Source organism: Peromyscus leucopus, chromosome 11, assembly GCF_004664715.2.
Source record: "Peromyscus leucopus breed LL Stock chromosome 11, UCI_PerLeu_2.1, whole genome shotgun sequence".
Taxonomy (NCBI): Eukaryota; Metazoa; Chordata; class Mammalia; order Rodentia; family Cricetidae; genus Peromyscus; species Peromyscus leucopus.
Genome location: NC_051072.1, coordinates 52033835 through 52060112, shown reverse-complemented (window position 1 = coordinate 52060112; position 26278 = coordinate 52033835). Strand labels below are relative to the sequence as shown.

The following is a 26278-nucleotide window of genomic DNA, read 5'->3' as shown; positions in this document are numbered from 1 at the left end:
ACCACCACCTGGCCAATATGTCTTATTTCTTAGGATTAAGTGCTTGTGCATAGAATCTCAAAATTATATGGTAGATGAATTTTTAACTCTTAAACTGTGTAAGGTACCTCTTGTGGTTTTAATTTGCATTTCTCTGGGAAGTAAGCATCTTCTTATGTGCTCCCTTTTAATCTCTTACTTCTTTGTTGAAATGTATTCACATCTTTTGTTCTTTCCTCCATCCGCTTTCCCCCCCAGTGTTGGGGCATGAAAACCAGAACTTTGTTCATGGAGCTACATTCCATTCTTAGCCCCTAGTCTTTGTGGGTTATTTTGGGTCTTTTAATTGTTTATTTATTCAGTGTACTGTATTTTTAGGTTCCTTGATATGTTGTAGATATAAGTCCATGATTAGTATATGCCAATTTATTTTATCTTTTTGTAGCTTATCTTTTTACAATGTCTTCAAGAATAACAATTTTAAATCTTGATTGAATATTCTATAATTTTGTTCTTTACCCTTAGTGTCATAACTACAAACAAGTCTTTTAAGTCAGGGTGTCATTATTTCCTTGTAAATGTTCTAGCTAGATGACTATATGATGTAGCAGGAATCTTAAAAAGTTCTTATTAATAAAATCAAACCTGAGGCCAGTTATAGGGGTGAACACTGGAAGATCAGAGAGACAGAACAAGCCATAGCTAACCTTACCTGGCCAACTTCTCAGCTGATCTTGTTTCCTCAGAATGGAAGCCTCTATGTCCTCATCCCAATGGCTCACAGCTGAACTGTGCTGCTCAAAAGCCTGAAGTTTAACCAGCCAAATGCTTCTAGTTTCTGGTCCTCATGCCTTATATACCTTTCTGCTTTCTACCACCACTCCCTGTGATTAAAGGCTCGCTTTGTGGGATTAAAGGCGTGTGTCACCACGCCTGGCCAGTTTCCAATGTGGCCTTGAACTCACAGAGATCCAGACAGATTTCTACCTCTGGAGTGCTAGGATTAAAGGTCTGAGTGCCACCATTTTCTAGCCTTTGTATCTAGTGGCTGTTCTGTCTCTGACCCAGAAAGTTTATTAGGGTGTATAATATTTTGGGAAACACACCACACATATTAGCTGTAGAATAAGATATTTCCTTGTTTGTATCTTAGAATTATTTAAGATCTGTTATTTAATACAATGGCTAACCCTGAATAAAAATTATAAAGGTAAAGATAAAAGTCATTTAATATGTGAATTGGTCCTGGACTTAAATATTTTAAATTTCATATTGTTTTGTTAAATTCTACAGTTCATTTTGGTATAGTTTTAAAATTGTAGATTTTCTAAAAATGTAAAGTATCTCTAATTAAGTCCCTCTAAGCTCAAACATGTCACAATTGTGAGTATTGCTTCTCTTCCTACTGGACTTAGTGAGGACAGTATAGCAAGTGAGTTCAGGAAATAGAATCTAGAAAATGCCTCAAAGCTTTGCTCACAGCACAGTAGGGTTTTTCGGTGATGATCTACAGGAAATGTTACAATCCAAAACCTTGCTCTGATTTGCTAATTTTATAAATACTTGCTAATCTTAAATGTGGTGAAATCATTTCATTTGAATGATTTTCAGTGAGTAACTTTCTTTTTCAGTTTTTCCACATGTAACACCAAAAGGAATTAATGGTATAGACTTTAAAGGGGAAGCAATAACTTTCAAAGCAACTACTGCTGGAATCCTTGCTACACTTTCTCATTGTATTGAGTTAATGGTAAAACGGGAAGAGAGCTGGCAAAAAAGACATGATAAGGTAAGAATTTTCTTCATTTTTAAAACAATATTTTAAACTCTGTGTGTTCATTGAATTTCTAAGGGGAAGGACCTCTGATTGGATAGAGGTATCGGGGGTGTTTATTTTGCCACTTGATCATAATCCTCAACTCATTATTTACCAGTGATTTTTTTCAGTTATTATACAACATGCTTTCTTGATTACATTTAATATAAAAATTCTTTAAATGTTATTTATGATGATTTGATATAGATGTACGTTTTGCTTTACTCTCTTTTAGTGTATAAAGTTTGAGTCTGTTTAAGTTATATGAATTAACTTGAATACTGATGTATAAAGTTAAATATTTACTTGTTAAATTCATAGCCATTATGTTTCCCTGTTAACTGTGATATCATTTAACATACATTATATTGTTCATATATTTGCCCTATGCTCCATTTTCCCACCTTTGTTTAATCAGCAGTATTGATAATAATGTTATAACACGAATTTCTAGCTTTTAATGTGAACTATGGCCCCCTGAATTTGCTTAGTAGGGAAACTTCTGTTTAAAATCTAACATTTGTAAAATAACCAAATGCTAAAATTAGGCCACATCTTAGAAAATCCAGTTCTGCCTAATGTCATCATTTTTCAGAAGGAACTGAGACAAGGCCTTGTCTAAAGGTGCTAAGCAGCAAAGCTGTAGCAGATTTCCGTGCACTGGGTATATCTGCTCTGGTCTCCAGGCTATCCATCAGTCAGGATCACATTCATTAGACACTGTTACTGCTCACAGTGTTTGCAGGTCTTTCAGTTTGAGCAAAGAAAACTAAGAAAAGCCGCAACAGCTGTTTTAACACTACTTTGACGCAGGATTGAAGGAAACAGCACTGTGTATCAGTTCTCATGTTTTAGAAGAGAAGAGAGCTAGCTGGTCAGAGTTCTGAAGCAGAGGTGAGAGGGAGACATATTAACTAGCAGTATGCAAACCTTTTTCTGATACACATGTTCCAAGCCCCCCACCCCCACCAGTGGATATAAAATCACAATCAAATTCTTTATGTGCTATTTTTTCTACATATTCATGCCTGTGATAAAATTTAACTTAATACATTAGGCACAGTAAAAGTGATGAAGTCAGTATTGATAATTCACAGGAAGTTATTTATCAGTAAATATCTTTTAGGTAATTCATAAAATCAGGAAAGAAGGCACAATGACAATGTGATTTCATTGATGCTGTTTTGTTATAAAGTGTTCTCATGCCCTCTACAAGCCAAAAATAGGGAAATAAACAGGAAATGGTCCCTCAAGAAGCTTACACTCTATAGAACACATTAGATATGTGATGATGATAACAGCTATATGACAGAATTGTTTATATTTTTTAAACTTAAAATATTTACTCAAGTATTCTTTAATCAAAATATTATTTAGAGGTGATCATTTTTTATGGTTATCAATAATAACAATCCCTTCTTCTTTAGAAATGTACTTAATTGCTAGCCAGACATGCTCAGGAGGACTAAAATTCCAAGTTTAAATAAATTTAGTTAATAATAATATTAGTAAGAAAAAAATATATTTATTGACATAAGGTGCCCTAACTTCAATTTGGATGTGATACTTGTAAGTAGCTAGCTGTGTGTGTGTGTGTCTGTCTGTCTGTGCGCGCACGTGCGCGTGCACAGACACACACACACACCAGACTTTAATTTACCCATTAAATTAGCCCAAGTATCTAGATTTGAAAATGCTTGAAGTAAGACAGTGAAGGGTATCTGTGTTCACTAGGCTTCAGTATTAACATCAGATTTGATTCAGTGACCCATATTTGGCAGGAAGGTTCTGTTTGGGCCAGCCTTTAAGTTTTTGTTTGTTTGTTGTTCTTTTTTTTTTCCCCTTTGGTTTTTCGAGACAGTAGTTTTGCCCCTTTCCTAGATCTTGCTCTGTAGACCAGGCTGTCCTCGAATTCACAGAGATCCGCCTGGCTCTGCCTCCCGAGTACTGGGATTAAAAGTGTGTGCCACCACCACCCAGCAACTTTAACATTTCTTAACCAGCTCAGTACTTGATGTGCACAAAGGTGATCTTAACAATGATTCAGATAGTAGCTTCTGTGTAGTGTATATCCCACAGGAAAGTATTTCCTAAGCATAGTAACATTTGTGTTTTTCACAGGAGTAGTTATTTTTTTGGTCAAATTATACAGTTTCACAGAAATTGACCTACAAGTCTTTTTATGGTGTTAAAATGCTCACTAAGTCAGTCTCTTCTCTCACTCCCCACACCTCTTAGGAACAGGAGAAGAGAAGACGAATAGAGGAAGCATACAAGAACGCCATGGCAGAACTTAAGAAGAAACCCCGCTTTGGAGGGCCAGACTATGAAGTATGGATTGGGGGCTACATCTATCACAGATGTGACCTTTAATGCTTTTATAACTTTTAAATGTTCAATATATGTAATTTGTTTCTCAGGGTTAACTTAATGTATATAAATGCCAAACTTTTTCTTAAAAAGATTCTTTTTACCATCTACAAAGATTTATACATGTTTTTAAAGACCCCAGAATTTTAAAAATCTTGTTGAGCCAGACATAGTGGCTGTAATCCCGGCAGCAGCGAGGCCAAGGAGGAGGAAGCTCACCACAAGCTATGAAAGTAGAGTTAAGAGTCTGTCTGGAAATCCTTGTTGATTACTGATCGGCCAGCTTCAGTTGGTTATGAGTCACAATGTGAGTGGTAGGAACTGAACCTGGGTCCTCTGGAAGAGCAGCAAGTACTCTCAAACGCTGAGCCGTCTCTCCCACCCATTTGTTGAATATTTTTATTCCATCTATTTAAAGCACACCTTCGTCTTTTTTTTTTTCCTAATGAAAAATAATGGACCACCCTTGGCAACATGAAATCCCAGTACTTGAGAGTTAGTAGCAGGAAGATCAGGAGTTTAAGGCCAAGTTGGGCTGCATGAGACTCTGTCTCAAATAACTTTTTTAAAATATGTAAGTTAGTCCAATTTTTTTTAAAATCTCTGTAAATTTTAATTCTAAACTGAACCGTTCACAGCAAATGAATATAATTTACTGGTAATGCTCACCTAGATATACCGATCCCAAGTTCAAGTCTTAGCATTAGAAAAGCAAGCAAAAATAAGAAAATATGAAGTTCCCAAGTAAACTTTTATCTGCCTTTATACTTTTCTTCATGTCTTTTGAAGTTTTGTTTTGTTTTTTTTTTGGGGGGGGGGTGTTTCGAGACAGGGTTTCTCTGTGTAGCTTTGCGCCTTTCCTGGGACTCACTTGGTAGCCCAGGCTGGCCTCGAACTCATAGAGATCCGCCTGACTCTGCCTCCCGAGTGCTGGGATTAAAGGCGTGCGCCACCACCGCCCGGCAGTCTTTTGAAGTTTTAAGCTATTTTTTCTTGTCAGTTATGTGTGTGGTGCAGGTGTGGTGACTAGAGGTTGACATCAGGTGCCCTCTATCAATCTCTGCCTTACTTTGTAGACAGTTTCTCACTGAGCCCAGAGCTCACTATTTTGGCTAGATTGGCTGGCCAGCAAGGCCCTGGGATCTACCTGTCTCTATCCCCTAATGCTGGGGTTACAGGCATGTGCCTCTGAGCCCAGTATTTACATGGGTGCTGAAGATCTGAACCCAAGTTCCCATGCATGCTTTACACATGAGCTATTTTCCCTGCCCTGTTTCTATAATTTTAATTACCTTATTCATTATTTATTTAAGTATGAACATGAGTATGGCAACTGTAACTTTATAGGCAATAAAAGTTCAATTTCAAGTAATTCATATGCTATAAAATGTTATTTTTTTCTACCTTTATAAAATTGAAATTCTTAGCTCACAGACCATAGAAAAGTAGAAAGCAGACTAGATTCAGACAGTTCAGTAATCTGTGTTATAGACCTTCAACTTTGAAACAGTATTAGCCAATTTAAGTAAATGTCCCTGATATGAAGGCTTGAATCTGTAATTCCAGTATTCAGGAAGCTGAGAAATGGAGATTGCTGCCAACTATAAGGCCAGTGATGGCAACAGAGTGAGTTTTAGGACAATGTAGAGTACAGAATGAGACCCTGTTTCACAGAAACAAACAAAAAATATAGTGGATGAGCTATTTAATGATAATACAATTTTTGAGAATATGTGTTACCACTGTGGTTAATACTATATTGGTATGCTTCCTGATCCACAAATATTTGCTCAGCAAATGTGTAATAGGTCAGTTTTCAGCTTTCTCCTCTCAGAAGTAATACCAAATTTGTCAATGCCTCTGTTTCTTTAAATAAAGTAAATAGTTGCTATTTGTTTCCTGTCTATTATCTAGGAAGGTCCAAACAGTCTGATTAACGAGGAGGAGTTCTTTGATGCTGTTGAAGCTGCTCTTGACAGACAAGATAAAATAGAGGAACAGGTACATCTACTCACATTCCAAACACCGTCGTTTTAACACCACAGGTGTTCCTTGATGTCTTTTTATAGAATTGGAAAACTAATAACCAAAGTATTAGCTATCATAAGTGTTAAAGAATCTTTGTGAATCGGTTCCTTTGTATTTTAATTTCCAAACAAAAAAAATAATCCAAAATAAGTATACATAGTTAATATGAACTTAAATGGAAATGTTCCACCTATGTTACTTTTAAAGAATTCAGCCTTAACCATTCTGATATCAGAAAGGTCTCTCTCAATGTCTTCTCAAGTACCATCTGAAGTCACAGGTTTAAGGGATTTTGTACCATCAGCTTTTATTATTAGCTCATTTATTGCCTTTACATCCTTCACCTTCAGTTCTTCCTCACTTTCACTTTGCTTAACCTTTTATAGTCATCACTGAAGTTACAGCACTTATACCCAGTTCCTTTCATGAAAATGGACTGAACGGATTTTTTAAATATTTAGATTCTGATTTCATCATTGATTTGACTCCTGGTTTCAGTTCTGTTATAATTCAGTTATCGTATTTTACCACCAGATGGTACTAAAGGGTGAATGTTGCTTACTCGTCTCTGGCTCTCTCCCTTCAAACTGTCCTATTTCTAGTAGAAACTGCCTCCTGAGGCAGGCATGACTGACCTGCTGTGGAGTATCATTTGTATATTACTTTACACTCCAAACGTATCCATTATGTCAGTTTGCTAGGTCAAGTAGCCAGGAATAACTCCTTCATGGTAAATAACCTATCTAAAGGCGGCTGGAGAGATGGCTCAGCCGTTAAAGGCTAGGCTCACAACCAAAAATATTTTCTTTATATTTTTTTAAGTCAGTAATTTAAAAGTTCATTCCATATTTATCTGTAAAGTTTATTGCTTGTTTTTTTTTTATTCAGAAGGTACTGTAGTGCTTTCAATTAAGAGTGAGAACTTCTAATTCCCAATTAATGTGTGCTTTTGAAAGCCTAAAGTGGTTCTTAGAAGCCTAAAGTACGCCCTAAATTAGCATCATTTTGTCGATGTTGTTTGTTTTCTAGAATGTGTTAGTTTGGGAATAATAGTAGCCAGTCTTTTTCTTCATTTTATATCTCTGTCAATGTAGCAAAGATAGAAATGGTGTGAAGATACTATAAAGTAGTGAACATAAGTGGTCCATAAGATCATTTCCTTCTCTGTTCTCAGTGTGTGAGCTTCAACAGCAGCCACTATAGACGTTCTCTCCAAGTGACACCCCCATCCCACATTTTGTAGTTTAAATTATTTGCAAACAAAGTAGAAGATAAATGAATTGGTCAACAAGACAGCATTGAATAGAAATTACCATCTGTCTTCTGTGTACTTAAAAGATGAGTGCAAACAAACACAAATATTTGAATGTGTGAAAAGAAATCAGATAAACTGAAGAAGAGATCCAAAGTCACGTGTCAGGTTAACAGGAGTTAGATACTGACATGAAGCCAACTGCCTTCATGGAGAGGAGATAAAAACACATACGTGACATGATCCTAAGAACCCAGAAGGGAAGCAAACAGTGATACTGGTTCTGATGACATCAGTCTATGGACCAGACCTGCTGGTCCTGGGTCACTAGAATAATTGAGATAATTTGACCAGAGCTTAGATAAAAGGAATTTGGCAGCACTGCTCACCTTGACTCGTGAGAATTGATACTGTAGAGGCAGTGGGTGAGAGCACTGTGGAAGAGCTTTCCCTGATCTAATGGAGTATCTTAGAGCAGAAAGAGACTAATGAGAGATCTCTGAAGTCAGTGTTAGGATTGAGGAAAGCTGTGTCTGTAGAGTAGCTTCCTAATTGAGGAATTATTGCTGACGTGTCTACTAATAAAATGTTAGTTTCATTTCTAGGCTGCAAAATATACTTCAGAAGCATCTCATTTTAACATATGTTTTTATTAGTCACAGAGCGAGAAGGTCAGGTTACACTGGACTACATCTTTGCCATCTGGTGATGCCTTTTCTTCTGTTGGGAGTCATAGATTTGTACAAAAGGTAAGCAAATGACAGTTTACTGAAAGCATGCCTGCATTCCTCATTGTTCATGGCATTATCCTGTAGTATAAGTTTTTTCATCTCTTCGTGAATTTAATAAAAAGGGTTTTTTTGTACTGTTACAGTCCCTGTACATTCTCCAAAACAACTTATAAGTCATGTTCTGAACATACATTCTTTGTTTTTTCGTTAAGGTGGAAGTGGAGGGGTGAGATAGGGAGTGGATAGTGGGAAATAGTTACTACTGTGCAGCAGTAAGATTGCTTCCTTCCTTGAGGTTAAGAACTTTGTGTTTTGGACATACTTCATTCTTTTTGGAATGAGTTTGCAGCAGAATACATAAGAGGTGCGTGAAGTCAGCACTTGCTGCTGGGCCTGTTTCATATAGTGCTTTGTTTTCCCTTTCTTTATCTTGTGTTTGCAAGTTGGTACTGAATGCTCTGTTGTGCCTTTGTTCTGATGACTTGGTTTTTTCTTTGTCTGTCTCTGGTAGCCCTATAGTCGCTCTTCCTCCATGTCTTCCATTGATCTAGTCAGTGCCTCTGACGATGTTCACAGATTCAGCTCCCAGGTACTGTATGAATATATAGAGTGGACTTGAGTCTTCTTTGCTGTATTTCCGCCTGCTTGCCCACTTCTTAGCAATCCGTTGATCGGGCCACTTGTTTTGTTTTTGAATTTTAAATAGTCACAAATATTAAAAAGGCTTTTCTTATCTTCTAAATAATTCGCCTTTGTCAGCATTGCATGTGCCCTTTATTTTGTATCCTCATGCTATGATTAGCTTGGAATTTTATCTTAAGAGAGATAGTACTCAGAGAAATTTTTCAATTGGATTAAAATATATAGAAGTAACCTGGTTTTTCATTCATCATGTAATGACTGTATTTTTCCAGGTTCAACGACTGTTATGGACATGGATTATAGGATATGCTATATCATAAAAGCAAATTTTTAACAATCTCACTTTTGATCTAATTTTAAATGTCTCAGTGATGTTAAGCAAAAAAATAACTTTAACTAAAGGTTTTCTCATTACTGTTATGTTACTAAATTCATTGAACAGGCTATATTTTCTTCAAATTACCTGTGGATACTGTAGGTTAATATCCCTGTATATCTGCTAAATCTATGGAAGTTGGTCTGAGTTTCTTTCTCTTCACTAAGGGATTGGGAATGAAGACAGTAAACTGAATGTGCAGTCTCTGCCCTCAAAATAAGAATAATGTGCTAGAGAGGAAATACATTTTTAGTGTATTTGTGGTGCTGGGGATTAGTCCCCTAGCCTTATCATGCTTATGCATTCTCTGTGCATTCAGCTTCATTCCCAGGCCTTAGAAACCTTTATCAAAACTTTGCCATTCAGTTTTGTATTGTTATGGGTGGTTGCATTTTTTGGACTATATCATGTTACAAGCCTGAGCTGTCTAGTCAAAGTGACTGGGTGTAAATCCTGGTTGTGTCACTTGAGTAAGCTGTGTAGCTTCTCTGTACATGGCTTCTGGGATTCAGCTAGAGCCTAGGAACATAGTAAGTGTTAAGTGCCTGACCTTTATTGGCATTATAGTCACAAGACTGACTTGAGCTAATCAGACTAACTGTATGTCTTGCCCTCGGTGATTCCAATACAACTTTTTTAAAGTCACAGCTTAAAACAGATCTCAGTTATGTTACATATACAAGTTAAATCTGCATTTATTTTTAACTGCAGTAGAGGAAAAAAGACTTAGAAATGCATATTTTTTGTTTTTGCAGCTTTTTGCCTTGAATATCTTTGAGAAAATTTTTAGCAGTTCTTGATCATAATCACACATAACTAAATATCCTTGTTATTATTTCTTTATCTATTTTGCATGCCTTTTAAAAAGTATGTATTCATGGAGTAAGTAACAAAAGTAGATTAATAACAAAAGACTTTGGTTTATTCTGCTAAGCCCTGTCTTTCATTAAAACAGTAATTTTAGAGCTGGTGAGATAGCACAGCTGCTGCAGAGCTTCCCGCACAAACCTGAGGGCCTTTGTCCACAACTCTTGATAGTCCACATAAAAAGGAAGGTGTACAGGCATGCGCTTAGGAGTCCCAGTGCTGTCAGACCACAGGCTCACTGGTCAGCCAGTCTAGCCTACGTGGCCGCAAGTTCTAAGATGGTAAGAGACTATTTTACAGGAAACAAATAGGTGGATAGGACCTGAGGGTGAGAGACCCTTTTTACAGGAAACAGGTGGATAGGACCTGAGGCACAGTGTGTAAGGTTTGTTCTTTGGCTTCCACAGCACAAATTTGTACTCACACAGAAAAGTAAGCAAGTCATAGACTAACTGAAACCCATCATTATTGAAATGTTGGGATATGTAGGCTATAAGTCAAAGCAAATGGTCTGAGGGCAAGGAATGTACCTATGATAAAGGATGCCTAAGAATTTGGGCTTCAGAACTGAAATCTGATCCTTAACTATAGAGTCAGGCAAGAGCTAAAAGCCTTTAAGTGTGTAACCATATTTTTATAAGACTTTGCCAAATTTTAGCTTACTTGTGTACATAACATTTTTTGTAACTTGTGTACATAAATTAAGAGAATTTTGCTGGTAGATTTTTTTGCTAGTATATAGTGCTATATGATTAATCAGGTCCTGTTTCAACTTTTAATCATATTTCTTTATATAACAAAAGAAGTAAAAGAAAATAGTATTGAAATCTTGAAGTATTTCTTATCTTTGTTGTCATTAGCAAGTGTGAGTTCTAGCAATTAAACTGTAGCTTATGTTTTCCAGCATCTTTAGAATAAAGAATTCCAAGTTCATAAGATTTGCTGACTTTGAATTCTGTTATGTACCTTCTCTGCCACAACAAGGAGTCTGGCAAAGATCTAGATCTATAGTTAATACTGGCTGAGAGTGTTATCTGGAAAACTCATTACCAATTAACTCTATGAAATGACACTAGTAACTAAATTAAATTTGGAACATTGTACAAGTTTTGCATACTAAGTAGAATTAAGTGTATTCAGGATAAGCTGTTGGGTTAATTACTAACATTTGAAACATGTTTTGTTACATTACTTTATGTAATACATCTCATATACACTAAGGAATTCTATGGAATTCCATAAAACGTTAGGTAGCCAAAGTCTTTGTTTTATAATTAATTGAAAAAATAAGCCAGTTTGTGATCACTGTCAGTAACTTGCCAAGGGTGGAGCTGTAGAGAGTGGAAGAACATTAGCATAGCATGCATGCAGCCCTGCTTAAGTCCCCAGCACAACTAACCCAGCAAAATGTCACCAAAATATCACTGATCGGTTAATAGGTATTCTTTCCATTTGTAAAGTCTCCCTACTGGACAAGTAAGATGGCTCCGTCTGTGAGGAAGCTTGTTGAACAAGCCAGAGAACCTGAGTATGCTCCCCAAAACCCATGGATGGAAAGAGATGACCAGCTCTGGAAAATTTTCCTCTGATCACCACTTGTGTATTGATACATGCATAACACACACATAAATAATAAAAAATTTTAATTAAAAATTAAGAAAATTAAATTTAGATAATAAGTCATTATTGATATTCTCTTAAATTCTTGTGGCAGTCAGAGCACAACTTGAAGGAATTCCTCTCCTTCTACCATATGACTCCTAGGAATTAACTCAGCTCATCTGTCTTGGCAGCAAGTGCACCATCTCTCCAGCCTCATTATTGACATTCTTATTAACATATTTATGTGAAATAAAAGCTATATACAGTGCAGTATGCCTCTGATACCAGCTTTTTAGAGACTAAGACAGAATAACCTCATGAGCCCAAACTAGATAACTTAGCAAGACCACATTTAAGAAAAAAAGAAAACAAATAAGCAAAAGCCTTGGCTAAGACACATTAGTGGTTATGTATCCTCTGGGTTCAATCTCCAGCACCACAAAAGGGAAAATAAAAGCAGGGGCTTTGGGATATGGCTGTCTGGAAAGTGCAGTCTTACAAGCAAGAGGTTCTAAGTTTGGAGTCCCAGCACCATTTAAAAACTTTGATGGCGATAGTAAAGACTAGTGTGGAACAGCTATGGCAGGAGGGTCCCCAGAGCTTGATGCAAGGCCCACGGTTTAGCCAAGTCTGAGTTCTAGGTTCAGTGAGATACTCTTTCTCAAAAAATAACATGTATCGCTATAAAGGAAAACAACAGTTTCAACCTCTGAGCTCCACACACACACACACATGTACATGCATAAACATACACACACACACACACACACATACAAGCAGGTATATGTTGATAAATATACACTTTAATAATTACCTTTTTGCTACCAAAGTAGATAATTCCAATAAACTATTCCATAATCCTTTTAAAGGTATACTTCATAAGTTCACTCCCCACTAATAAGTATAGGTCTACATGCACGTGCACAAATATGTGTATATTGTGTTTGCCTACCCAACCTAACATTGAGCAATTTTATTTTTTTCATTATAATTATTATAGTGAGCATCCTTGGATTAGACTTCGTATACTTAGGCATATGTTCACTTCACGTGTATTCCTAGAAGTGAAATTGTTGGGACAAAGGCCATGAAAATGTCTAAGTTATATTTATTCTTAGTGAAAATATTTTAAACAGGAAAGTTGGGCCTACTTACACTTCCAGGCTAGTTTGGTTATGGGTTTATGGTTTTTTGTTTGCTTTTTCCTATATGACACTAAATACTTCAGCACATTTTTGCCAGTCTTACAGGCTACACATACTTTTTTTTTTTTCTTGTAGCTATTTGCATTTCTTCAGTGAATCAGCTATTCAACTCATTTAGCCATTTTTTTTTGGGGGGGGGTAGCAGTGCTCTGTTAATTTATTAATGTTCTATTCAACAAGCCCCTCTGTGATGTTGTGACTGTATAACAGTAAGCATAATTGTTTTCCTCTGAAATGAGTAAGAAAAAATTCAGAACCATATTTCAGCCCTTCTCGATTTTTGTTTGTACCATCAAAAAACAATTTTCCCTTTGAAATTCTGTCTTTAACAATGTCAGAAAACCCCAAATTTAGTAGCAACCTAATATTGGATGTTTTGGATGGAGGTAGGAAGAAAAAAGTTGGAATTGGAGTAATGTCCCTTCGTGCTTTACCTGTAGTTTATATCCACTTTTCATAGTTCATTGGTAGGATAAACTATGGATAGATTCATTTTCCACTCTAGGTAAAAAGAATCAAGGGCATGACTTCTGTAATGATACTTACCTAATTAACACTTGGGAGCCAGTGATATAGTTCAGCCAGGGAGCCTGGCAACCAGAGTTGCTACCCACATGGTGGAAGGAGAAACAGACTCCCACGAATTGTCCTCTGACTTTCAATTAATGCAGACAACATAAATAAAAGTTTTAAGCCAATAAAATAATCCAATAAAATCTGTTTGGGGGAGGTTGTGATAGCATTTATTACTAGTAACACTGTTTCCTGGAATATCAAAGTTTGATCCTGAGAAAGTGGTGTTGGCTTTTCCATCAAACTTAACTGTCACTAGATCACCACATCTCATGACAGTAAATACATGCACGGGAAACTAGATAGATTATTAAGTTGAATCTGAAATGTCAGTGGCCACAGGTGCACCAGTCACTGTTTCTGTAGTAACTATTGGCTACTTTATATTTCATTGTAGTGAGCACAGACTGTATTTTAATGAAATAAATACATTTACTTGTAACACGTTTCTTAACTCAAAGTTATTGTCTCAAGGAAGACATAGTGAATTCTGTGATAACAGCTGTAAAACTGTAGTACTCCAGTTTGAGACCCTGGGAGCACATTACTATATAGATTTTGTTTCTTTGTCAGATTTTTCAAGCCCACTTTAGCCAAAATAAAACAAGATGGGTTTGGTTTTGGATTTTTGAGACAGGGTTTCTTTGTGTAGCCCTGGCTGTCCTGGAATTCTCTCTGTAGACCAGGTTGGCCTCGAACTCAGAGATCTGCCTGCCTCTGCTACTTCCCAAGTGCTGGGACTAAAGGTGTGTGCCACCACTGCCTGGAAAAATAAAACAAGACTCTAAACTGTTTGTAGACAACAGTTAACTTTGATTTAAGGGTAATTTTCTTTCTGAAAACTTTGTTAATAGGATTATCAGTTTTAAAATCTGTCTGGAAAGATACTCTTCAGCTTGATTTCTGTATGTTGTTAAAATGGTGCTCTTTCCTGTCAGATTATATTTGTTAAATGTGGTTTCCTTTGTAGAAAAATGCAAATCAAAACTATTTGCAAACATGTGAAATACCTACTTCAGAAAGCAGTCCAACTACTTGCACATGTTATGACAAAAGAGCTATAATGACAGTGGAAGTATTTAAACTAATTCTTTACTACAAGTCAATATGTTCTGTGTGCCTCCTTCGCTTGTAAGCCTTGGGGAGTGGGGTTCTTTTGTCTCTAAAAACTCCCACTTTCTTGCCTCAAGTCATGTTTTTCAAATCTAAACATTTCTTAGATTTGGGAATCTCAAAAAGGTGAAAGGTTCCTCTAAAGGTATAATAGACTAAAAATGTATTCTAAGATCCAGAAAGCTTGCTATAACAGAAGTATACATCTCTATACCATATTTATGACATCCTTTAATAAAGAAAACTTTTAACTATTATTGTTATTTTAAGAGTTTATCTTTATTTCAAAATGTATAAACCAGCTTTCTGCTAAGTATGCCTGGCAAGCACAATAGACTTTATGGGCAATAAGTAGTTACACTCAGAGCAAATTTTTAAATATGAGTATAGTAAATATTTTCTGACTCTGTTTTCCTTTATTTATTTATTACTAAGATTATTTTGTTGGCATTATCGTCTAACACTCCACTTTTTTAAGAACATCTCAAACTGTGACTTCGTAAAGTACATTTTCATAAAATTATCTAAGTAAGTGGATTAGGATTCTGAGAATATGAGCTGTTTATTTTGTTTTCTTTGCTTACCTCGGTTATATGCCAGTAATAAGATTTAGTAGGACTAGACAAATATAGAGGTTCAAGACCCTGAGTTCAGTCCTCAGTAGCAAAGGGGATGGAGAGTAGACATTTTGAAATAATAAATTTAAAAGTGGTTATGTTTAAGTGCTAGCATAAATGAAAGAATATTGTTAATACTAGTTATAAAAGAATACAGAACAAAGAAATTAGAATAAAAGAAAAGGCTTATTTTATATTGGTTTATGTTCAAGAGAGGTCAACTAGTGTCATAAACTTTTCATACTTTGACACATAACAAGTTTTCTAAAAAAATCTCTACAGAGTCTTAAATATAGGGACACTGGGACTAGATGATTTGTGTGTGTGTGTGTGTGTGTGTGTGTGTTGTCCTCAGTGTTCCATGATCTGTGCTTCAGGACATCATCTCTGTATTTTTAGTAAAGGATGCATAGCCCAAGTTCATGTTACTTGAGTGAAGCAAAAATCTTCTGCTCTCTCTCTTTCCCTGCCTACTCCATTAACCCGAATATGTGAGATGTGACTAAACTCATTGTCTCCATGCACAGCTTACTAACTTCAGCTTTGTAAGCGTGCTGTTTCAAGATAGTGACCGACCTAGGACGTGTGAATTCTCATGGCTTTATTTTTCTTTTCAAGGTTGAAGAGATGGTACAGAACCACATGAATTATTCATTACAGGATGTAGGTGGTGATGCAAATTGGCAACTGGTTGTAGAAGAAGGAGAAATGAAGGTAATTCTCACACAAATTATTTAGGGTGCTAAGTGAAGGCTGCTGATATCAGTAAATAGTTATTACATCAAAGAAGTACCGTGACTTCGTTTCTACTAATTGATTTATGATCATAATATAAATCTATAAGTGTAATATTCTATTTTGCATAGAAAGTAAAATTTGAGAGTTTATATGTAAAAGAGACCTCAATCAGCTGATGGCCCCCTATTTAGCTCTCTCTCTCCTTCCCTCCCTCCCTCCCCTGCATATATGTCTTTGTGAGGGTGTTGATCTCCTGGAACTGAAGTTGCAGACAGTTGTGAGCTGCCATATGGTTGCTGGGAATTGGACTTGAGTCCTCTGGAAGAGCAGCCAGTGCTCTTAACCACTGAGCCATCTCTCCAGCCCCTAGATATTTCTTTCAGTCTTTGATTTAAATGTGGTAAATGTTTTTCCCAGATATTACTTTCTTTCTCTTCTCTTTGGTCTATACTGTCTCCCACCCCACACTCACTGTTCCAATAAACCACTGTTCTTTGGAGATGCAGACATGAAGGAAGAAATCAGGAGTGTTTAATAATCTAAGTCAAGTTCTTCTACCTGTAATGACGAGTAGAGAAAAGGCATTCCTCAAACCCACAGCATTAGAGACAGAGAATTGGAGTTACATTATCAGAATCATAAAGTAAGCCACCAGCGAGAAAGTTGTTTTCTATAGCAACGGGTTTTCCACTTTATGTAGCTTATCATTTTCAAGGGGTTAAACAGGAGACCTGAAAGACCACTCAAGAGCATCAAGCTAAGTATGATCAAGACCTACAGTAGAATAGAGAAGCAATGGTAGAAAAGCCAGGCTGGTGTGTGTTTTAGTGAGGATCAGGAATATACTTAATAGCTTTGTAAACTATTAAGTGTAAAAATTTGTAAAGTGTAATTTCCAGTTTAATGAGGATGAAATTGGTAGTCCTGATAATGTGCATAAATAAGTGTGTCAAGAAGCAATGGCCCAAGACAGACTTTCAAGTATTAGTACTCCATAACACGGCAGCTTGTTCTTGCCACATTTCTTTATTTTTAGAAAGAACTTATCAGAGATTTCTCTAAAGTAGCAAACTGTAATTTTGAAATAATGGATTACATTTATCACTTAGGGTATACAGCCTCAGTATTTAAAAAATAAAAACATGAATCTGTGTTTATAATCCATTTGCCATTTCTGCTTCCAGTATTTTGTTCAACAAATTGAAGACCTAGTGTGTTTCTGATACTGTTACAGATGCTGGGAATGTAACATTGAACAAAGCAGCATTAAGTCAGTGTGTTTGATACTGTACTCTAACCAGGCTTGTTTGACCTTGTTGGCTATGTGAAACAGCCTTTGAGAATGTTTGATTCATAATCCTAATTTATATTATTTTTTAATATGTATTAGTCATCCATCCTGTATATAAATTTTTCATGGTTGAAATTTACCTTAGAGTAGGGCATGGTGGCATACACCCTTAATCCCAGCACTCAGAAGGCAAAGGCAGGCAGATCTCTGTAGTTGGAAGTTTTCCTGTGTCCCACCCATGTCCCCCAAGTAAACACACAGAGACTTATATTGATTATAATTGCTCGGCCATTAGCTCAGGCTTATTACTAACTAGCTCTTACACTTAAATTAACCCATAATTCTTATCTATGTTTAGCCACGTGGTTTGGTACCTTTTCTCAGTTCTGCCTTGTCATCTTTCTTCCTTTGTGTCTGGCTGATGACTCCTGACTCCGCCCTTTTTCTTCTAAGAATTCTCCTCATCTCCTCGCCCTGTCTATACCTCCTGCCTGGCTGTTGATCAACCAATCAGAGAAATACATATTTACAGCATACAGAATGACATCCCACAACAGATCTCTCTGAGTTCTAGGCCTGTCTAGTCTTCATATTGAGTTCTAGGACAGCTAGAGCTACTTAGTGAGAACCTGTCTCAAAAAGACAGCAAAAGAGAGAGAGAAAGGGAGAGAGAGAAATTACCTTGGATTTGTCATTTTGAAGTATCTTTGTCATATAAATTTTAATTTCTTATAGCAGAATATGTTCTATAAATAGATTTTCATAACTACAGTTCTAAAAAACACTTCTAGGATAGGGTCTTAGTATGTGGCCTAGTCTGGCCTCACACATGCTGTATAGGCTGAGCTAGCCTTGAGCTTGCACTCCTCATGCTTCCTCCTCTCATGTGCTGGGATCACAGGCACGTACCACCATGCCTTGCAAAATCAGCTCAGCTTGAAAACATACTTTCAAGATGTACTTCAAGAGTCTAACTTTTTAAAATTTACCTTGGCAAAACAGCAAGAATTTTATTGAAGGGACAGTACAGGATGTGTTGCATGAGAGCAGCAGGCTATCTGACCTAGAATGCCCAAGAGCCAAGGGGTTGGGTTTTATTTTTTTAATATGTTTTCCTTAGGTATACAGAAGAGAAGTCGAAGAAAATGGGATTGTTCTGGATCCTTTGAAAGCTACCCATGCAGTTAAAGGTGTTACAGGACACGAGGTCTGCAATTACTTTTGGAATGTTGATGTTCGCAATGACTGGGAAAGTAAGCTATCATCATTAATATATTACAACAAATAATTAATTTCATTTTCAACTTAATGTCAAGTCAAACCTGGTTGTATCTGATAGTTTACCAACTCATTGTAGAGAATATGAAGAGAATTGTATACAGGATTAATTATACCATAATTTCATTTGCAAGTGGTGGTAGTGGGATCAAACCTAGGTCCTCACATATGCTAGGCAACTATTCCACCACTGAGCTACCTCCACAGACTCATATCTTACTTGTCAGGCTAGCCTTGGATTACTAGCACCTTTTTTAGCTTTCCAAGTTGTATAATTACAGGTATGTTCAACTAATGCCTGACATTACTTTTAAGTAGATCCTTTCGCTGTGTAAAACACTTAATATATTATATCACTGGATCCAGTACACTAATAGTATCTCATGATAGATAAGTATTTTCCATACAATAAAGAAAATTCATTTGCATCAAATGATTTGTCAGAGGTGACAGAGCAAGTTAATAGAAAAGTCAGAATTGCTGTGGGAGATTTCTCATCCATGTACTCTTTCCTAAACTGTCTTGTTTCTGTGACAAATCACCAGATGAATCATACTGTAATCAGGTTAGAATTATTTTCATATGTGTGTTCTTAGACTCACAATTCATAAATATAATTATTTCTGAACATCATAAGGTATTTATCACTGGCATTTTGGCATTTGTTCCTCACAAATATAATCACCTATGCCAAACTAGAACACACTAAACTAGTAAGTTAAGTGAGAGAGAGGAGTCACAACATTAGGGAATATTTCAGCTGAGGTAACACAGTAATGATTAGAATTGCTTGTCTTGTTGTGGAAGATAGTGTACTAAAGAAAACTTCCTGGTAATCAGGCCTCACAGCTACCTTCTGTAGAATGAAAGTAAACTTGTAGCCCTGTAAGAGACGATTTCTGTCCCATATGTCCAATTGTACCCGGTGGTCACTTCCCAAATCACCACTCAGAGGTTTATATTAATTATAAATGCTTGGCCGATGGCTCAGACTTATTACTAACTAGCTCTTACATTTAAATTAACCCATGTTTTCCTATCTGCTTTGCCACATGGTTCATGGCTTGTTACCTCATTCTCTATGTCTTGCTTCCTTGGCGGTTATCTGGTGTCTGCCCCAGTCTGCCCTTCTTCATTGTACCACATAACCCTTATCTTGCCTCATTGGCCAAAACTACTTTATTATCAACTAATGAGAGCAACACACATTCACAGCGTAGAGAAGGACCCCTCACAGCATTAGCCCTAGTATTAAGTACTCGCTGTCTTCCCTTTAGATTTAGCCTGTGCAATGCAAGAGCCTGTTTGTGTGACCATAATGTTGTTGGTAATTGACTCATCTTAAGTGAATTGACTACATTCTAAAACATGAAATACATCTTTTTTTCAGCTGCTAATATGATTCTTTTCATTTCAGCTACTATAGAAAACTTTCATGTGGTGGAAACATTAGCTGATAATGCAATCATCATTTATCAAACGCACAAGGTAATGATCTTGTCATTTGTCCCCAAAGGTGCCAATAATTCAGACTCAAACATACAGATTTCACTACAGTAAAATTTGGCAGGAATTTAAATTTAAGTTCCACAAAAAGACCCAAAGACATTTTTTGTTTCTTTGTTTGAGACAGGGTCTTTCCATGTAGCCCTGGCTGTTCAACTGTGTAGACGAGGCTGGCCTTGAATTCACAGAGATCTGCCTGCCTCTGCCTCCCAAGTGCTGAGATTAAAGGCATGTGCCAGTAAATCCAACTGAGATGCAAAGACTTTATTACAACCTCAGGAATATATTTGAAAATTTTATCAGTTCTTTTAGAACAGAAATATATGGAGGTAAGAATCTGAGGAATAGTCTAGAAGCCGCCCTGGATAAAGATCTGTAGTTAGTTTCTCTCTATGTAGATCAAAAGTCTAGAAAAGAACCTTCAGGACTTCATTTAAATACTCTTTCATGTCTCACCCTGTAAATGATAGTCATCAAATACACACCAGTAATAAAGGTGAGGAAATACGGCATTAACTACATGAAGATAGGAATTTATCTACCTAGATTATCTGGAGACAAGAGAAAGTCGAGAGATTGGTCATAATATTAAAGCACACGGAATCATTATTTAAATTGATTCCCTTTATATTAGTTCTCCCTCTGCTTTTCGATATAGCTAAAGTTGCTGAGTTATTATAGTGGTTTGTTTGTTTGTTTGTTATGCTGTTTCCCTTTGGGAAAATGCCAAATATTTTTTTTTACTGTGTGTGTGTTTGTGTGTGTGTGTGTGTGTGTGTGTGTGTGTGTGTGTGTGTGTTATGTATGTGTGCGTGCCACAGCATATGTGTGGAGGTCAGAGGGCAACCCACTATTAGTGTTCTTCTACCATGTGGGCCCCAGAGATCAAACTCAGGTCTTCAGACCCAGCAACAAGTGCCTTCATTCTCTGAAGCATTTCACAGGCCCCCCAAATACTTTTATACAAAGTAAAAGAGGAAATTATAGAGAAATCCACCAAAAACAATACTGTTTCTGTAAAATGATATGATAATTCAGTGATAAAACATGAATTTCCTAAGCCCAGTGTCTTTATGTGAGATATCTTCTGCTATCTATTGTAAGCATGCTTCATTTTACCTGCCCCCACAAATGTGTAACATCGAGTATTCTGAATCAGCATACACGTTTTGGAGTCTAATGTAAAATATAGAGTTTAGTAAACAAAGTATCAAATAATTGTACTGTAGTATGTAATGACGATAAATGGCTGATAATTTAGGGCAGAAGAAATGTATTGCTAGAAAATAATGGATCCTGGGAAGGAATGTGCTGAAAGTCCGGCAGCTGGTGAATACTGAATGGAGAGAAAGTATGATAGGTTACACTCAGACTGAACACCAGCAGGGAGGGGCTTCAGTGCTACACTATGTAACAAATATTAAGATACAGACACTCTTTGTAGTGGTGTTTACTTGGTTTGGTTTTCAATTTTCTTTAGGGGGGTGGCACACTGCAGGGGTGAGGGAAGGATACGAAGGAACTGGGAGGTGAGTGGAATTAGGGTGCATGATGTGAAATTCCCAAAGATTCAATAAAGAAATTATGTTAAATAAAAAATTAAGGTGCAGTTATTGTCTTCTTCCTAGAATAAGATTTTAGAGTCATCTTTTCAGCAAAATCAGATACTAGTCTACAACTTTTTTCTTCATTAAATTTTACTTCTTTGAGGATTATGAAAGAAGACTAATTGTCTCAAGAAATTGGAGTCATTTTTGTTCTTGTCCTTGTAGCTTTAAATTCATTCCTTTCTTTTTGTTTGTTTTTGTTTTAAGACAGAACTCCATGTTGCTCAGGCAGTCTTTAAATTCAAGTAATCCTCTTGCCTCAGTTTGAGTGACTGAAACTATAGGTGTGGCACTGTGCCCTTCTAATTCACCAGTCCTGCTTTATGTGTGCTGCTTGTTGCTTCTTGTTTCTCATGAGGTAGAGTCTCGTGTCTTCCAGGCTGGCCTCAAACTCACTGTGTAGTTTGAATGTCTGGTCCTCTCAGGTGCAAGCATGAATGACCCACACATGGGTTCTGCTGTGTTGGGCATTGAACCCTGGCCCTCGGTGTATAATGAGCAAGCATTTACCAGCTGAGCTGTATCACCACCCCCTGGTTCCCTGGTTCTAATGAAGTGTTAAGTCAATATAAAAACAACTTTCAGGCCAGGCGGTGGTGGCACACGCCTTTAATCCCAGCACTCGGGAGGCAGATCCAGGCGGATCTCTGTGAGTTCGAGGCCAGCCTGGGCTACCAAGTGAGTCCCAGGAAAGGCACAAAGCTACACAGAGAAACCCTGTCTCGAAAAACCAAAAAAAAAAAAAAAAAAAAACTTTCAATCTTTACATGTTGTCCTATCTATCTATATTTGTCCAACTTAATGAAATTTTAGGTCTTTAAAAGATAAACAGTTTCACTTTGCAAATGTACTGACATTGAGTTGTTGGTTATTTATGGCATTCAGTAACTAAGAAAGACACTATATAATATGGACAGAGTTCAACTGCATATACTAAATATTTGGCATAAAAGTAACTTGAACAGTAATTTGAAGTTTGTTTTTCTATCATTTAGATCCAGTTAATAAGCTACATGTCATTTCTATAGTAAATAGTTTTTCTTATACCTTAAAATAGAAATATTTGATATAAATGGTTTAAAATTAATTCAGAATTATAAAGAAGATGTTTTTTAATTTTACTTTTTTTAATTCTTTAATTCTCTAAGTAGAACATGGACAGAGACTGGGAAGTGAGGTGGCTCATTGTTGCTTCATGGGTACAGAGTTTCTGCCTTAGGTGATAATTTCAGGAATTTTGCAGTTACACATATCGTGACTATAACTAATTCGATTTAGTGTGCTAAATTGTACACTAAAAGTAGTTAAAATGACAATTTACAAGAATTTTAAAAAGAAAAAGAGTATTACCCCTTTGAATATTCTGGAAAGCTGGTGACTGTTCATAGTGCATCCTTACCAGGATTCTGATGCTTCCAACTTCAAGTTTGATAAGTTTGACGTCGGGTACTTAAGTGCCTCCTCGTTTGTTTCTGTATGACCCATGAATAAAAGTAATTGAGATTGTCACAACACTTTCCATTCTCCCACAGAGAGTGTGGCCTGCTTCTCAAAGAGACGTGCTGTATCTTTCTGCTATTCGGAAGATCCCAGCCTTGACTGAAAACGACCCTGAGACTTGGATAGTTTGCAATTTTTCTGTGGATCATGACAGCGCTCCTGTGAGTACAGTGTAGAAATGACTATAATTCTACAAAATAAAGTTAAATACGTAATGCAGCCAAAATTAAACACACTTCCCTCCCACCCACACATAGATACTTGATTTGATGTGGTTTAGATTTTTTTGTTAGATTGCTTGGGACAGCCCTTGTGTTCTGAAGACAAGTGTCAAGGCTATCAGCACCCCCACTAGAGCTGTTTAGCTTTCCTTCTGAGTTTGGTAGTCCAAGTAGCTTGCTTCTTAAAGTTATCTCTTAGGCCATTACTAACTACTGCAAACCTGTCGTTTCGGCCGGGCGGTGGTGGCGCACGCCTTTAATCCCAGCACTCGGGAGGCAGAGCCAGGTGGATCTCTGTGAGTTTGAGGCCAGCCTGGACTACCAAGTGAGTTCCAGGAAAGGCGCAAAGCTACACAGAGAAACCCTGTCTCGAAAAACCAAAAAAAAAAAAACCAAAAAAAAAACCTGTCGTTTCTACTTTGATTATAGGACCATTTAGTACTTTGGAAGAAGGAAAAACCAATTTGACATATGTTAATTGGTGATTGTAAGATTTTAAATGGGGGCTGGAAAGGTGACTTAGCAGTTAAGAACACTGAGTGCTCTTACAAGGGACCCAGGTTCAACTCATAGCACTGATATGGTGGCTCACAACCATCTGTAACTTGTATCAGGGGACCTGACATCCTCTCTGGCCTCTGGGCACTGTACACACAATGTGCTCAGGTAAAACACCTGTGCACATAAAGTAAAAGTATGCATCAGTTACTTTAAGGAAGTTATACTGGACACTTAATAACGAAGTTTAAACTAATGCAATAATAGGACAACAGAGATTATATAAGGAATAGTCCACAAGCTGATGCTAGTTTGTGTGTGTTTTGACAGCTGAACAATCGATGTGTCCGTGCCAAAATCAATGTTGCTATGATTTGTCAAACCTTAGTAAGCCCACCAGAGGGAAACCAGGAGATAAGCAGAGACAACATTCTGTGCAAGATTACGTATGTAGCTAATGGTATGTATTTCTTGTTTGTTTGTTCTAATTGATAATGTGCAGGCTCTTGACCCATCATCTACAAAAAAATATCTAATTTACTAATCTCTAAGCTGAAGATAATATGTAGAATTGTGTAAAGATGTTGAAAGTCTGTGTGTGAATTTCTATCTTAGAGCTAGTATATGAGAATTTTTTTAAAGTTATGACTGGGTACATAAATTTTAAAACTTCGTGTATAGGTCACTATTTCATATATCCTTGGCTTTAAGAGGCATTTTATTATATAGCTGCCTGGTAGAGTGTATTTATAATTAGAAGTAGAAACAAAGTGGGAAAATTATTTAATTTGACCTTTAGTTTTCTGAATCTTGTCAGCAATCTTGACTAGCTTCCAGTGTCATTACTTCCTTTCAGCTCAGTGCTGGGCAAGCCTTTCTGTCACTTGTGTTGGCTCTTCCTGCGCCTGTCCTGCATCTGCATCCCGATGCAGCCCTTCTAATCACACATCCAAATGCCTGTCACCACTACTCAAGTGTCAGCACTTAGTGACAGCAGGGGCTGGTAGGCAAACAGCTTTCAGTGTTGCTCTATTAATGTTCCGTGGTGTTAGGGAGGAATCAAGGCTATTTTAGAAAGGTGACCCAGCCTCTTACCACCTGAAGGGGTGGCACTGGGTGACAAAGAGTTTCAGATCCAGAAATGTTAGCTGTTCCAACACGGGGACTTCACATGGAGATGGAGAACTGCGTCTTAATAGTTTTAACTTCCTTTGTTTACAGTGAACCCAGGAGGATGGGCACCAGCCTCGGTGTTAAGAGCAGTGGCAAAACGAGAATATCCTAAATTTCTAAAACGTTTTACTTCTTACGTCCAAGAAAAAACTGCAGGAAAACCAATTCTGTTTTAGTATGAACAGGTACGGAGGCTCTGATAACCTTGTTAACTAGCAGGTTGTAAATTTACTTTGCAGATAGTGAATTTAGTTAGTTATTAGAAGGAGAAGTTAAAAATGTTTTATGTTCCCAAGTAGAGGATTGTAGTCAGTGGACTTTAACGCTTATTAATTTTTCTACTAATATTAAAGAAATATCCATTACATTATAGAATACAAGAAGTACCAATTCCCATGTGTTACTCTTTCCCAGAAACTACTTTTTGCATGTGTTCTTCCAGACTTGTACATAATCCTCTATACTAAAGGTCAAGAGTGTGTGTGTGTGTGTGTGTGTGTGTGTGTGTGTGTGTGTGTGTGTGTGTGTACTGATATGAGGTGGTTTCTCAGTCATGTGCACAGTGCAAATGACAGAGGTCAGTTTTATTGGCTGTTTGGCTTTTTACTAAACCACTCACAGTGACGCATCTTTACACAGTGTAATCAGATATCTGGAAGCACTCTGTTTAAAGGTTTTCTTGGTCTGGACCAGTTTATTGTGCATCCTACTCGTTGTCACTTTCTACTTTATTTTTTTCTTTTTAAGACAGTGGTCTCACTATGCAGCCCTGGCTGGCCTGGAGTTCCTATGTAGGTGAGGCTAGCCTCAAACTCAGAGATCCATCTGCCTTTGCTGTAATGAGTCTTTCTCTGTCCTGCCAGCCAGCTCCCAAATAATGACACAGACTTATTAATTATGAAAGCTCAGCCTATAGCGTAGGCTTATTCTAACTAGCTCTTATATCTTAAATTAATATATTAATTAATTTTTTCATCTACATTCTGCCACGTGGTTTAACCTATTGCTATTTCAGCTAGCAATCGCAAGTCCACAGTTGCTAGCCTGCTTCTCTAGCAGAAGCCTGGCTGCTCAGGTCACAGCCTGGCAGGAATTCTGTTCCTCAGGCACCTGCTCTCGCTGCCTCTAAAGGTAGCTTTCACTAAAATCTCTATCATTCTATTTATAAATAAGACTCAAGAGTCAAAGGCTGGGGTAACCATCTCCCAGCTCAGAGAGGCTGGGTCACAATTAGCTAACCTTCCCTTCTTGCTGGAATCTCAGAAAGACTTGTGCTTTTGCTTCACCAAACCAGA

At 37.1% G+C, this 26278-nt stretch overlaps 1 protein-coding gene across 2 annotated transcripts in view; it reads left to right on the top strand.

Moving 5' to 3' along the window:
• The window catches only part of Cert1 (ceramide transporter 1), a 110101-nt gene that overhangs the window by 78555 nt on the left and 5268 nt on the right, over positions 1-26278 (top strand). Inside the window, exons 7-17 of one of the 2 annotated variants that reach the window (XM_028871684.2) lie at positions 1611-1768; positions 4034-4126; positions 6080-6166; positions 8102-8194; positions 8688-8765; positions 15790-15885; positions 18321-18453; positions 19896-19966; positions 23124-23252; positions 24141-24270; positions 25032-25168. In XM_028871684.2, the coding sequence (XP_028727517.1) occupies positions 1611-1768; positions 4034-4126; positions 6080-6166; positions 8102-8194; positions 8688-8765; positions 15790-15885; positions 18321-18453; positions 19896-19966; positions 23124-23252; positions 24141-24270; positions 25032-25159 (1196 nt within the window). In that variant the 3' untranslated portion in view covers positions 25160-25168. The remainder of the gene's footprint in view (positions 1-1610; positions 1769-4033; positions 4127-6079; positions 6167-8101; positions 8195-8687; positions 8766-15789; positions 15886-18320; positions 18454-19895; positions 19967-23123; positions 23253-24140; positions 24271-25031; positions 25169-26278) is intronic. The other variant, XM_028871685.2, reaches the window with a different exon arrangement.